The sequence below is a fragment of the Bidens hawaiensis genome, unplaced genomic scaffold (assembly GCF_021521415.1).
Source record: "Bidens hawaiensis isolate Kalapana, Puna unplaced genomic scaffold, B.hawaiensis_p1.1 tig00042865_1, whole genome shotgun sequence".
Classification (NCBI taxonomy): Eukaryota; Viridiplantae; Streptophyta; class Magnoliopsida; order Asterales; family Asteraceae; genus Bidens; species Bidens hawaiensis.
The window spans coordinates 127,947-142,706 of record NW_027497590.1 but is presented as its reverse complement, the minus strand read 5'-3'; the positions used below and the strand labels follow the sequence as shown (position 1 = coordinate 142,706).

The following is a 14,760-nucleotide window of genomic DNA, read 5'->3' as shown; positions in this document are numbered from 1 at the left end:
ACAAAGTTACAAAGATGTTTGGGACGAAAATGTTGAGTTTTCCAGCTAAAACGTTTTTCCGAACGTCGTTAGAATTCTGTTAGTCGTGGACCGCTGAGAACAAATACGTTATAAGTTGTGACTATCAGAAGCCAATTCGTTAGTTGAGACAACCAACGAACAAAAAGTAATAGTTGAGATTAATAAAGATTAATATACCTTAAAAAAGTTTATTTAATAATTAGGTTAACTGTTTCTTCATAAATTATTATTAAGACTTCCATATTATAACAATTAACGTTTCCCAACCCATCCTGTCTGCAGGAAAACTCAGCTTGATATTTTCATGGTTTAATTCGACAATGTGAGGTCACTATATGTATGTATGTATGTATGTATGCCCGTCAATGATGGTTTCTGAAACAACAAAAACCACAACCAGAAACCAAACATTGTTTCCGTCCAAGAAGCATTCACCTTCAATTTCTTCCAATTCATCATCATTACGCACACTAACACCTTCTAGAAGGTCACAATCTCCTTTAATTTCAAGAAACTCGACTCCTCCGGCAGTAAAACGGTCGCTTTCCGTTGACCGCCGGCGACCAGATTCCGGTGCCGCTGCCACGTCGACAAGAAGTGTATCAGTTTCGTTTCAAGGTGCATCCTTTTCACTTCCAATCAGTAAAACCAAAATCACCCATCATCAATCACCTACCTTTATTCGAAACACTGATCATATTGAGAATACTAAGCCCAGTAGAACCCGACAACCGAACGCCACTTCAATTGATGTTTTAAACCCTAATAAACATAACCCAGATGGGAATTCGGGTAAAGATTCGTATTCGGATACGGATAGTGCTTCTTCTGGTAGCACTTCAGGTGTTCAAGAAAACGGGCCGACCCATTTACGAATCGGGCGTAGTGGGATTATTGTGTCACCAAAGTTTTGGCAAGAAACTAATAGTAGAATGAGGAGGTTGCAAGATTCAAGTTCACCGCTTTCGAAAAACTTGAATTCGAAAAGATTTTCGAGTGATAGTAATTCTTTAAAGTCAGCAAGAACGATGGCTTCACCGAATAGAGTAAGACCGTCGTCACCGAATAAGTTTGTGATGACGCCGTCACCAAATAGAATGATGAGTCCTCGCAGGCGTTTGGTTTCTGGATTTGATAATAATGTTAGTGAGGTGCCATCGGTACTTAGTTTTGCGGTTGATGTTAGAAGAGGAAAAGTGAGTGGAAATCTGTTTCTTGATGCGCATGTTTTGAGGCTTTTGTATAATCGGCTATTGCAGTGGCGGTTTGTAAATGCTAGGAATGAAGATATAGTATTGAAGCAAAAACTTAGTATTGAGGTATGATCATTTTAAGAAGATATGTTTTTTTGGTTTTAAAATGGTTTTTTGGATATATTGATGTTTGTTTTTAAAGTTGGTTTTATGTTGTTTAGGAAAATCTATGGAATGCGTGGATTACTATCTCGGATTTGCGTGATTCGTTGACGAGAAAAAGACATAGATTGCAACTTTTGAGGCAAAAGCTGAAATTAGCATCGCTTCTTAAGGCACAAGTAAGTTTATTCGTGTATTGTATTTGATGCAATGCGTTTAGATTTAATCACAAACACGCTGTAGTAAATGGCTAAATGCAAGTATTAACAAAATGCATAAATAGTAAATACCCGAAAGTTATGCTATTTTCAGAAAGTGTTTATTGTTGTCATGAAATAATATAAATTTAGCATGGATTATGAAACTGAAAGAGGAAATAGAGTGTATTTTTTAACAATTGTTTTGTTGAATAAATGTAGATGGGTTTTCTCGAAGATTGGGGTTATTTAGACAAAAACCATTCTATATCATTGCTTGGAGCCATTGAAGCTTTGAAAGCTAGCACCCTTCGTCTTCCAGTTGCTGCAGGAGCAACAGTATGTGCCTTTTCTATTCTATGTTATCATTACATGATTTTGAGAACTCAGAATTAAAAACTGTATGATGGTGTTTTCCAAGAACTCTAAAGTTCAAAACTTGATGATGATGTTTTTCAAGAACTCTAAAGATCAAAACTTGATAAAACATTTTCAAGAACTCGAAAGATTCGACTTGTAAGAAATCAAAAGATCAAGACTATATGATGGAGTTTTCAAGAACTCAAAGATCAAAACTTATGGTGGTGTTTTTCAACAACTCAAAATATCAAAATTTTGATTATACATTTTTCAATAACTAAAAGTTTCGACTTACAAGAAATCTAAAGATCAAAACTGTACGATAGTTTTTTAAGAACTCAAAGGTTTCAAAACCCAAAAATATTGAAACTTTATTATGGGATTTTTCAAGAACTCAAAACACCAAAACTTTATTATTTGGTGTTTTTCAAGTAGCGACAAGATCAGAGCTGAGAACTTTATGATGTTGTTTATCAAGATCTCAAAAGATCAAAACTTTATGATGATGATGATCTTGCTAGGTTGACCTCCAAAGCGAACTTTATGATGTTGTTTATCAAGATCTCAAAAGATCAAAACTTTATGATGATGATGATCTTGCTAGGTTGACCTCCAAAGCATGAAAGATGCCATAAATTCAGCACTTGATGTGATGCAGGCAATGGGTTCATCTTCATTAATGAACTCTCTTTGTTTACAGGTTTTGTGTTTCACTTATACCTTTTTCTATAAAATAAAATGTTATTTTTGGAGGAGTCGTATTCAAACCAAGTAGCAGCAGGTGGACATAACACATGATGTGGATTTTCAGGTTGAAGAAGTGAATTTATTGGTGACCAAAATTGTAAAAGTGTCTGCAAAAGAGGGAGCTTTGCTTAGGGTTTGCAAAGATTTCTTATCCGTTTTATCCGCCCTCAAGGTAAATTTATAAAAATATTAATTATAGTTGATGATTTGAAATCATAAACAGTTAAAAATATTTAGCTGAGAATATTTTGGGCCCACTTGATGCAGCTCGTTTGCAGGGGTGCATTGTTGTTTGCATTAATCATATGTGAATCTGTTGTATGATATGAAGTTGATTACTTTGTCTAATTACAATAATACCCTTGACAGGTAAAGGATTGTAGTTTGAGAACACATATGTTACAAGCGAGTCGATGTTGCTGATGAAAAATCGCTAACATTACATCAAAATTATCGGTAGTAAAATAACTAATAACCTGCTGATCTCCCACTTTCTCCTTTGTGGTTTGGTTTTGTACCTTCTTTTTGGCGGGAGTTGTTTGTTGTATTTTGTACCTTCTTAACATATGTAACCAACTGTATGTATATATAAAGATACATATATATTAATTAATTATTCTTTTTAAATCCTCTTGTACTCCCTACACACAAGTGAGAATGGTGCAGTTGTACACAATTTGCACCTGCAGTGGAATAGTTGTTAGTTGTGGACGCATGTTTATTATGAATAGCCCTTGAATTATATTTTGTTTTTATGGATCAAATAGGTTATATTAAAAAGGGGGAAAGCTAATGTACAGAATAAATTAATGTGCTAACTGTCAAGTAGTGTAATTATGTAATTACATTTTACTGTAATTACACTATACTATAATTAAACTTTGTTGTATTACTTTTCTCACAATTAACACGTTAATTTAATTTGTATTTTATCCAAATCCTATTAAAAAAGTAAATCAAACAGATATCTTCAGCCATCTCCCATCCAAAGGGTTAAAAACATTTATTTCTTTTGTCTTCAACCTAAAAATGTTGTTACATATTCTTATATTTCACATTATCATCATTTTTATGATAAAATAGTTTTTAATACTAAGCAGGTTTTTTGCTTTTTATTATTTCAAATAAAATATGTATTGAAATAAAAAAAAAACATATCTTTTACAAATAAAAAATAAAAGCTACACAATTAAAAAGAACATAATAAAAATGACACAATTTACCTGATTATAAAACACAAATATGATTAGATTTTAAGAGACTTGATAAGTTTCACCATCTAAGTAAACTTTAAACATGTCCTGTTAATTTGGTCTAGTGGTAAGAATCATGCCCTCTCTAAGTAGAGACGCATGTTTGATTTTCACTTGAGCCGATCGAAGGACATCTGGGTGAAGGGACGAATCAGTACTTTAATCCCGGGTTCGAACCCGACAGGGAGCAAGGGTTTACGGTTTTTATCCGATTCTCATGTATCAGGGTGTATGGTCTCCTGGCGATCGAGGAGTTGACCTTGGACATGGCTCAGAAAGAGTAGGTTTACACGTGAGATCCTCTATCATTAAAAAAACAAAAATGAGAGTAAACTTTAAACCTCTATAGTTAGTTGAAATCATGTCGGGGCTCCATGTTTGTAAATTGATGGTTTTTCCTTGTTATCATCAGCCAACCAATAATACATTGCATGATTTTTATTATATACAATCTTATTATTCAGTTTAATGCATGCATATATTATGTCACTTAATCGCTTGTTATAGTCAAGCTCCAAGTTTTTGTTGAAATCTTGTATAATTCCCTATCTAGCTTGGAGGACACCGAGGAAGGTTATTTTGACATCCTTTATTGCATGACAAGGTTTTCCAAATAGTAAAAACATCAATTTTGATAATTGCATTTAGCCTAAATCAATTAACAACATATTTGAGGTTAAGTAAGAGGTGAAGTAGGCACGATTTCATTGTCCCTAAAGCTCGTGTTTGTGTGAGAAAGGAGCTAAAAGATGTAATTTGTAAATAAAAAACGTAATACACAAATTATGTATACAGTGTACTTTTTTTTTTTTTTGGAAATACTAAATATAGCCATTGAGAATTAAGACTTTTAAATTCACAAATTTTTATACATATAATGCAAGCTAAGTTGAGAGTGACTGTTTCTCCTCCCAGCCATTGTGGTCACTCCAATCCCGAAGCCGGGGCTGTGATTTGTCTGGATGGGCTTTAATGCGACGTTGTTTTCTTAGCCCAATATAAAGTAGGCCCACTTAAAGAGAGGTGCATTTGGGTCACAAAAGACAACTTGGGCCCACATGTGGATCCTTATTTGCCTCCTGGTTGGATGCAAAGGCCAGTTAGAATATATTTCAGGATCCAACCCCAAAATTGTGGGGTGTTTGGGATACCTTATTTTACCTCCTTATGACTTATAACTTATAAGCTATTTCGAAAAATTAAATTTTGTGAGTGTTACAACTTTCTAAATTATAATTTATGACTTATATATGTGCTCATTGGCTCATTGTTATTGTAATTAATGAAATATTCTATTAATTAAAATCAAAGTTTTTCAACAAAAGAGATTCAGAAGCTTTGTTTCACTACAAGCGATTTCCAACGTTGTCGTTTCAGGCACATTCAATGACTCCATCAGCGTCCACTCATTGCTACTTTCATTGACAACCCGTTTTCGTGTTGGCTTGACTGAAAACAGTTCTGGCATTGCGTGTATGGTTCCACCTCGGAGTACCGTCTCAACAGCTGATTGACACATGTGCCACTTTCCCGTCGATAGAAGTCCCACTGCACCATTCACCGGATTCACAGTCCTCCCACACGCTTCCAACAATAGAGATTGAAATAAAGCTGAACATGCAAACATACATTTAAATTAATCTATGTAATAAGTGTTAATTATAATTATGTATTGTAAGTGTAACCTATAGTATTTAGGGTTTTAGTATTGACCACACAGTCCGTGGGCTAGATACTAGAACTCTAATTATTATTGGTTTCAATAATATGAAGCAAACACTTCATCTTTAAAAGATATATAAAATACAATTTATAGTTAATTACCAGGTCGTTGGTGGTCAGGAACGGCGGAGAGGAGTGACAAAAGGGCGGCACGGCCAAAGAATTTGGCTACAAAGACTGTGGCGTTGGCCTGAGCTTGTGGTGTTTGTATGGCAGTGAGGCTTTGCCTGAGAATGCAACTCTCGTTGCAACCCTTTCGAAGAACTTTGCAACCATTACAACTCATGACTCGCAGACTCGGTACGTATAAGTTGATCTATTTTGATCATGTAACGATTAATAGCAGATCGATGAAGTAAGGGAATTTGGAGTTGTATATGTTATATAGAGAAGGGAATAACGAAATTAAGAAGCTTTGAGTTATTGGAACATATATTTCATGCTAAATAAATATTACACTGAATACTTTTTTAATATATAAAAAAGTGAAATGATATATGAAGTTAACCATGGTTAAGTATAAAGTGTTGTGGATGTATGTACGTTCCAGGGTGTTGGGCATTGGTGGATAAGGAGTTTCAGTCATGTTCCTCCACTGTCTTTGGAATCATTTGGTTATGGATAAACCTACGGCATGTCAGTCCAATATATACCACAAACGACTACACTAATTAATATTATATATTAAAATCAAACAATTTGTATAATTTTTATCACATTCATATATACGTCCTTTGGAGATCATGGAGGGATAAAGATAAAAGACTACACCCTTTCAATCGTCCTCGTTAGCTCTGACTCTTATTTCACTTTCTTTCCATTAATATTTTACAACTATCTTTCCACTTAAGTGACTTAACCTTCTTTTTTTTTTAGAAAACTTAATATTATGAAACTGAATAAACACGGATCTATTCCTCGGGTATGGGTCCTGGATTCGATAAGTCAACAAGGTAGGATACGGTTAACTGCCAAACAATATGAACCCAATTGCCTAAAGTCCAGTGACGAACACCTGCAAAACAGACACCGTGAGCTCGTTACGGGAAGGACAAGAGGGGGGGGGGGTTCTTCCCGTAACCACCCTCCGGCGTGAGAATAAGTACTGTTCTGTAGAAGATAAGCACTTAAGTAAATTGAGAGAGTACAGTGGGAGTGAATGAATACCTCATGATGGTTGAGAGAGTATTTATAGCCGAAGGGTGTGGGAAGGTGATTGGGGCCAGCTGTCCTTTAAGAAGATGCCTGCATAACCGTCTGGACACGTGTCCTTATGTGACAGGTTCATCCTATACGTTGCATGTGCATGCATAACAACCTGGACACGTGTCTTTTTCCCATTGATTAATGGGGAATATTGGTCATGTGCACGGTTATAACGTCATTGCCACTTGTCATCAATTGACTGGCCGGGGGCTCACGTATTGCCCAAGAAAGCTGTGACATTCGTCAATTTCGGGTCACTTTTGTTATGTAAACCCGACCCGTTTGTAACCCGAACATTTCAAATATATAAAATATTGGATCTTGTCATTTAAAATATATAAAATATATTTTTTTATATTATGCATTGTTTGACCATTTAAACATACCCATTTTTATGCAAACCATAAAAGAATCTTTATACCCAACCCTTCACTCCTTCCCTATATATACACACCCATCTTCTTTATTTTACTCTTGCTACATCTCCAAAAACTCTCTCAAACTCCATAGATTCAAGGTTGTTATTTCTTATGTATTCTTGAAGTTTTGACTTCTCAAGTCAAACTAACTATAGTCTTTCATTCTAACTTGTTCATCTAACATTACTAACTCTTGAATATGGTGGTACAACATATATATAATACACACCCCTTGTTTCCTTTATTTGTTACTTCACCGACTTTGGTTGGTTAAGTTTCGAATGTCATAAGGCAAGGCTTCATGGAGGACTTCGTGTTCTTAATATATATTTACACACACATAACTTATTATACATATCACTTATGACTAACTTCTAACCCTTTAGTTTGTTCATCTTATTTACAAGTTCCATGGTGTGGGTTTGTATAAGACTAACCTCGGTTTAACCGAAACTAGTCCAAACCGGAAACCGAACTTTTGTTTACTAGTTTTGTTAAAATAGTTGTTTAAACATGTTTATTGCTAGATTTGAGTTTCAAAAATCATTGTACAAGTTCTTTGATATTAAGCATATGGAATCCATCTATGAACTCGTTGGGAGATGGAAACCGAACTAAACCGAAACTTTTGCTTAAAAGACTTGTAGTTAACTTTTTTTGTTGTAAAATTTAAGTTTTCTTCATTTATAAACCAATATACAAGTTCTATGATATTTGGGCATGTAGAAACCATCTATGAACTATTTGTGAGATGGAGACCGAACTATACCGACTTTTACTCGCTTAAGACACACAAGTGTGTTTTTAGTTATCAAGACTTGTATATTTCTTTAAAAAAATAGTTTACAAACTGATTTTAATTATTTTCTTAAGTACTTGGAATAGTTGGATCCAACTTGATCTCATAACATAGCTTGGACCGACAAAACCGAACACTCGCTTAACGTGCGTTGTTAGTTCTAAACAATAGATCTACATACTTGGTTAAGTGTTAGTATGTTTTAATGAGTTATCTCATAACAATTAATATTTTGGAAAGTTGACTTTGGGTTTGACCATTTGTCAAGACCCGAACCGACAACCCGAACACTCGTTAAAAACCCGTTTTAGTATCTTTAGCCTAATGGAACTTGCATTTTAGCATTTTCCCCACCTTATTACCTAACATTGGTTAAGTAAATATTAAGGTTAGATACTTTAACCCGGTTTTGAGCAAACTTACATTTTTTAAAAGGGTTATTATTATAAATTCTTAAATAGTTACATTTTAAACCTTGAACTTTAATTGATTAGTTTTTGAAACAATTATTTTATTTAGAGATCTTCAAGACAACCTTTCTAAATCCAAGACTTTCTTTTATTTAGGCTTCATACGTTAAACTCGTCGTTCTGGCAAATCTCCAAATAATCAATCTTTCAAGTTTATTACTTGAATGTGAGTAACTTCATACCCCGTTTTCTATCTTTTATTTTGGGGGTGACATTTCAACTTATCTAAACTAAATGTTTTATACTTGGGTCTTAAACCACAAACGTTGTTGTATACCTTACTTGAATAATTGCTCGATTTGGTGTTCTATGCTTATTTGACTATGTGTTTATCGCTTTTGGATGGTGGAACTATAAATCCTAGACCATTTGGCAACCCCTCATGGCAAGGTGTCGTTAACGTAATGAAATTAACGATAACTATAAAATCCTAAACTATTTGGCAACCCCTTATAGTTGGGTGTCGCTAACTTGTTAGCGATAACTATTTATCCAAGTTTATAGCTATTATTTATGGTTTTGTATACTAGTTTTGTGGCTTTTCATACTATATATCTATTGTTCAAACTTATGAATTGCTCACCAACCTTTGTGTTGATAAACTTTATTTTATGAAATGTTACAGGTTTGCATCTAGGTTGATTATGGAGTTCGGTGAAGAAAACGTCACAAATACCGTTAGGATATTAGCAAAACTGAACAATATTTGATTTGCTATATTTTGTTATATTTTGTTGTATTTGAGTTATGAATATTTGGTTATGTGACATTTTCGATGATGTGAAATGAAATGAGTTTGTTAAATATTGTCGCTTTAAATAGTGTCATGCGCTTATGAGCAATCGTTGCACCCCGGCATGTTCCGCCGCCTTTGGTCGGGGTGTGACAGATTGGATATTGGTAAATCTTCTAGAAGGCAATCATGTGTTGACAGCTAAACCCGGAGCGTTTACCTCGTGGTTATTTACGCGGAAGGATAGCTCTTCCCGCGGATGACCTTTGAGGGTGCTGTGGTGTTTCCGCATGCGCTATGAGGGTGTTCCTTCCTCAGATGATTATGCGGATGGTTTATATGTCCCGTGGGTGACTTATGAAGGACTTCTGATTGACCCACGGGTAGTCCTTAAGGGTATTTGGGTCTTTTTAGTACCCTACCTCTATAAGTCCCCCCAGTCCAGCGTTTCTTCCGTGTGAAGTATTTTATGCGGTGAAATTCTGGACTTATTGTGGATTTGGGGGTTTTTGACTTGCCAGCTAGTGAAAAATATCTTTTGTTGGTTGTGGATAATGATAAAAAAGGACAAGTTGGCCACTCGCAGGAGCGTGTGCAGGTGATAGGACGTTTATGACGGCTGTAACTGTACCCGACTGTTCAACTTTTTCCCTTTTTTGAAATTCCCGCGTGACGTGGCAGTTATCTACTGGGTTGCCTTTTCTCTCTCTACTGTCTGTATCCCATCGCATTAATTGCGGTGGGTATAAATACGTGGAGTTAACTTCTTTTGGAAGTTTTATCGTCTTTGCATTATGATTATTTTCCTTCTATCTTTCTTTGAAATTCTCTGCATATTCCTTTGATTTTACTATCGTACCAGACATTTTCCTTTATGACTAGCACGATGGCAGAGGTTGATGAGATAGAAGTACAATGGGACCATGGTGAATACCAAAAGCTTATTGAAACTTATGGTATTCCGTCAGAATGGGAACCGGAGTTCCCATCTGCCGGTTCCACGCCAGTTTCCCTCCTCCTGGGAAGATGGCATTATATGCCGATTACTTTGTTTTGGGAAACTTCTGTCTTCCTGTAACGAAGTTTTTTATGAAGGTAGTGAAGGCGTTTGGGATTCACTTGTCCCAACTTCATCCCCGTGCTGTCATGCGAATTCGCCATTTCGAGTTCGTATGCATGGCTCAAGGGATGGTACCGCGGTTGGACCGTTTCGCTGTTTTCTACAAGATGACCCGTCGGAATGGATGGTTTTCTTGTCATTCGTCGACTGACAGGGCGTTTGGTCAAGAGGTTGAGACGATATCCAAGGAATGGAAGAGGAAGTTTTTCTGGATATCAGAAAACGTGGTGCCGGACACCATGGTTCGTCGGCCAGGCAACGAGCCATTGATTGACCTTACTCCAGCTGCCCACAAGAATCGTGATTGGGTTCGGAAGCTGACTGTCCCGCTAACACCAATGCGGGTGCTTCCTGAGGAGGCCCTTGTCTGGGCGGGAATGAGCCGTCTATGGCCTGCTCCCGATATGGAGCCTGTTTTCGTCGAACCGAACGGCCGTAAGTTTTATTGGTTTTCTTTATGTGACCTTCCAAAGTTTCTGTTACTTTAATTCTTACATTTGTTTTTCAAATTTCGGATCTATGCTTAACGCCTTGTATGACGACAGGGGTGTGTTGGGAAAACTATCCGTGACGTTAAGCAAGTGTCTGTCATGGAGAGGAATGCCAAATATTTCCTCTTTCCTGTGAGTGTGCGGGCCGAGCCAGTTGTCTCGGATAATATCTTTGAAACAGGTGCGTACATCTTGAACCCTCCGCCTCTTAATATGCTGACCTCCGATGGGATAATCGTCATTCCAAGTGACGATTCTAATATTCTTGAGGGGGAAAGCTCAGATGATGCCACTGAAGTTTCATCTGTCTCTCATCTTTTGGCAGAACTCTACCGGAAGAGGTCCTTCCATGCGTCGCAGGCGAGTGACGCGGTTACTAACGCTGCGGATGCCGGAAAGGAGCCGAAAACAAAGAAACGCCGGACACATCGTCCGAGGAAACCACTACCACCCAGCCATTCAGAGCGACTGGGGACCATGACCGGTAAGTTCGTATATGTTAGCTTTTGTTATATAAGACAATGAGATCTGACTTTGATTATGCTATGCATATCCGTCTATCGTTAAGGGTCACACGTTTGGTAGGCTATCAACGCCGAAACCAAATGTTGAAAAGCAATCGTTGCCTCCTCCTCCTCCTGTTGGAACGACTGTGGAGGGGTCTAGCGTTCAACCAGCGACTACTGGGCCATCAGATTACCTTTTTCAAGGTGGGGATGTTGCTAGTTTTCAACATGATAACCATGAGGTTACCGCTGAGGGCTTCAGGGTTAATGAATCTCCCCTCCGATCCGCCTCTCAATTTTATTCTACTTCTTCGCCTTTTATGTCGGGTGAGGAAGGAGAATTCCATTTTGGACCATCTTTCAATGAGATTGGGGGAGGTTCTTCACAGAATATTCCCCCGCATACTTCCTCCTCCCCTATCCGTCTTGGGACTTCAAGTTCTCAATTTTTTGGGAATGTTCAATTAGGAGGAGACTATGATTTGTTTGTTCCGCCTTGGGACATTGTCAATGGGTCGCGAGTTACGGACCCAAAAATTTGTATGAGTTTTGTTAAACACTGCATGCCACCCGCTGAGATAGCGTATCAGAAGACTCGCTCCCGCCAAGATCTTCATACTAACTTAGCCGTTTCTTTGACTAACAGCTTAGCTTGTATTCAAGAGATCTTGCAGGAGTGGAGAACAATGGGTGGGAGGCTTGGTTCGGCTTCCGAGGCCGTGAAGGCTGCGTAAAGAGAAGCTGAGGAGCAGCGGAAGGCAGCAGTTTCGGCAAAATGGAAGCAGGTCGATGCTGAGGCTGCACTCAAGCTAGAGAAAGACTGAAGTGCTGCTGCTGCTAAGAGTTGGAAAGAGGCCTGTGAAAGGTCTAATGCCACTCTTGAAGCTTCCCGAGCTGAGACTCAAAGGAAGAAGGACGAATTGTCGAGGGCACAGGATGAATTGTCTCAACAAAATATCTGAATCCAAGAGCTCGAGGAAGCTTTGAAATTGCAAGGGGAGCAAGCTGAGTTGAAAGATAAGACGATTGTTGACATGCAGTCTGCATATGATTCCCTCTTGCAATCTCAAGCTGAGACAGAGAACCATACTTCCACCGAAATGCAAGAACTGCACAACAGGGCGGAACGTGCAGAGCGGGAGAGGCAATATTTCCTTGATCGTGGCCTTGGCTCTGTAAGTGTTCTTCGCGTACATTTTATTTTGTGTGTGTTTGATCTTATGATGTTAACAAGTCTCGTTCGCAGGTCATCCGCCATATCAAAAGGAGTACGGAGCTTACCGATTGCTTCGTGAACCTGACTACTGCTTCGGAAGGCGTTGGCCGGGTGAAAGGTTTTGATGAGGGATTGGCGTTTGCCCAATCCGGACAACCTATCGAGAGTCACCCGCTCTATGGCCTCGACTCGAAGCAAGTGTTGGATATGCGGGTTCAAGAGTATGATAACCTTGTCTTCCCGTTACAAAATATGCTTCCGGAATTTGCTTCATCCGAAGACGGTGTGAAGCAATTACGGGTATACATTGATGACGAATCTGAAGATGATGACTCTGATTATGACAAGGCGGAAGACGAGGCTCATACTGCTAACCCTTAGGTTATGTGTAGGCGCTAGAATTTACACTTGTAATTTCTTTTCGTGTTTTTGTAATCACTGTTTTTTGATATTAATAAAAAGAATTTCATGCACGCGTTATCTCTTGTGGAATATTTTTCTTTGAATTTTGAATTTGTGCAAGTTGGGTAGATAATACTGATGACGTGGCGGAGAGAGGTTTTTAGCAGGTGGCTGACAGGAGGTGTAAAACGCCTGTTTTGACAGCCTGTAAGCACTTGTTTTCGAATCTCCCGCCTGACGTGTCAGTCATTCTATGGCCCGGAATTTCTCTTTCTTCTGTTAGTCTGACAGTCGCATTAATTGCGATGGGTATAAATAGGCCTTGAAGTCTTCGATCCATTCTTATGACTTACTCATATCAAAGAACTTCTTCTTTCTGATATCTGTTTTACATATTTTCCATAAAAATGGCTGCCCAGAAGAAAAATCCTCCCTCTATTACTGAAGTCGGGTGTGATATTAAAGAGAAAGACTTTGAGGATGTAAAAAACATGTACGGCTTCCCTCCGGAATGGGATGCCGAATGTCCGTCACGAGGGGCTATTGCAACGGAGCCCCCGGTGAAGAAAATGGCCGTCTACGTGGATCATTTTACCACAGGTAACTTTCGCTTGCCTGTGACGAAGTTCGTTCGATCTATAACGAGGGCCTATGGGTTCCATCTGTCCCAGATTCACCCGTTTGGGATGTTGAGGATTCGTCATTTCGAGTTCTGTTGTCAATCTCACAACTATGACCCATCCGTTAATATGTTCGCCGTTTTCTACAAGATGACATACCGTGAAGGGTGGTATAGTTTCGCTACCACCGGTAAAGGTTTCGTTGGCTTTGAGTGGCTCCGGATCCTTCATGGGTGGAAATCCAAATTCTTTTGGATTCGCGAGGACACCATTCCCTTTGCCATGACCCGACGGAAGACGGAAGATGCGGCCCCTGAGATTCCGGCTATTGAATATGAGGGTCATAGATGGTTTGACACTTTGACCAAGACGCCGACGCCCATGCGCCCTATTCATGAAGGAGCGATGGTTTATGCGAGGATGAGTCGGTTATGGCCGTTTCCTGCTTTGGAACCCTACTATAAGAACACTGCAGGAGGTAAGTTGATACTTGTGCTTATCGGGGCTTTTTCGTTCTGTTATTTAAACTTTTACACTGGTTACAGGTGAAGGTATAGTTTTGTCCACTTTGTTGGACAAGGTGGGGGGCATGATGGTGCGCCGCCCCATTGCCCGACATGACGTGCCATTTTTAGAGCGCACGCGGGACAACTTTCTGTTTTCCATCACCCTCACCCCGGAGCCCATTGTCTCTGAAGCAATGTATGCACAAGGTGAGGAATTTGTCAAGAAGTGCGAAGGTATTTCCCAACCTCGCCCTGTAACCGCCGTTACTTCAGGCGGAGTGATCGTATTTTTGTCATCTAGCGAAGAGTCGTCACTCTGTGAAGGAGGGTTACCACTTAGTGCTACTAATCCTTCTCCCTCTTCTGCAGGTTTGACCCGCAAGCCAGATTTGAAGGCCACCACCGACTCAACAACTGGTGAGGGAGGTGGTCCTCAGACCGTTGAGGGCGAACCTCAGGTAACGGAGGCGGAGGGCTCTAAGGCTGCTGGTAAGCGAAAAGCGCAGCCTGCCGACGTCGCGCCTCCTAAAAAGAAGAAGAAGAAGGAAAAGAAAACCGAGGTTCTGGACCTACGTGCCCGCCTTCGAGAACTTGCTGCCCGGGATGTTTCCAAAGGT

At 38.9% G+C, this 14,760-nt stretch overlaps 2 protein-coding genes across 2 annotated transcripts; one reads left to right on the top strand and one right to left on the bottom strand.

The window, feature by feature from the left end:
* Nucleotides 1–389: 389 nt before the first annotated feature.
* On the top strand, nt 390–3,297 carry LOC143593846 (QWRF motif-containing protein 2-like). Its single transcript, XM_077073335.1, has 6 exons — nt 390–1,340; nt 1,436–1,555; nt 1,796–1,912; nt 2,538–2,633; nt 2,745–2,852; nt 3,050–3,297. Exons 1-6 carry the CDS (start codon nt 390–392, stop codon nt 3,101–3,103), a joined length of 1,446 nt encoding a protein of 481 aa, XP_076929450.1. The 3' UTR covers nt 3,104–3,297.
* Nucleotides 3,298–5,201: 1,904 nt separating this feature from the next.
* LOC143593855 (LOB domain-containing protein 37-like) lies at nt 5,202–6,438 on the bottom strand. Its single transcript, XM_077073342.1, has 2 exons — nt 5,758–6,438; nt 5,202–5,544 (listed from the first exon to the last, which is right to left on the bottom strand). The coding sequence occupies exons 1-2, from the start codon at nt 5,939–5,941 to the stop codon at nt 5,249–5,251; spliced, it is 480 nt and encodes a 159-aa protein (XP_076929457.1). The 5' UTR covers nt 5,942–6,438; the 3' UTR covers nt 5,202–5,248.
* Between the last annotated feature and the right edge of the window lie 8,322 nt (nt 6,439–14,760).

Excerpts from the sequence above, each read along its gene's own strand:
- LOC143593846 (XM_077073335.1), top strand. The coding sequence starts at position 390 with ATGGTTTCTGAAACAACAAAAACCACAACCAGAAACCAAACATTGTTT. Across the intron at positions 2,634-2,744 it reads TGAACTCTCTTTGTTTACAG|GTTGAAGAAGTGAATTTATT; the intron begins GTTTTGTGTTTC and ends GTGGATTTTCAG. Across the intron at positions 2,853-3,049 it reads CCGTTTTATCCGCCCTCAAG|GTAAAGGATTGTAGTTTGAG; the intron begins GTAAATTTATAA and ends TACCCTTGACAG.
- LOC143593855 (XM_077073342.1), bottom strand. The coding sequence starts at position 5,941 with ATGAGTTGTAATGGTTGCAAAGTTCTTCGAAAGGGTTGCAACGAGAGT. Across the intron at positions 5,545-5,757 it reads TCCTGACCACCAACGACCTG|CTTTATTTCAATCTCTATTG; the intron begins GTAATTAACTAT and ends TTGCATGTTCAG.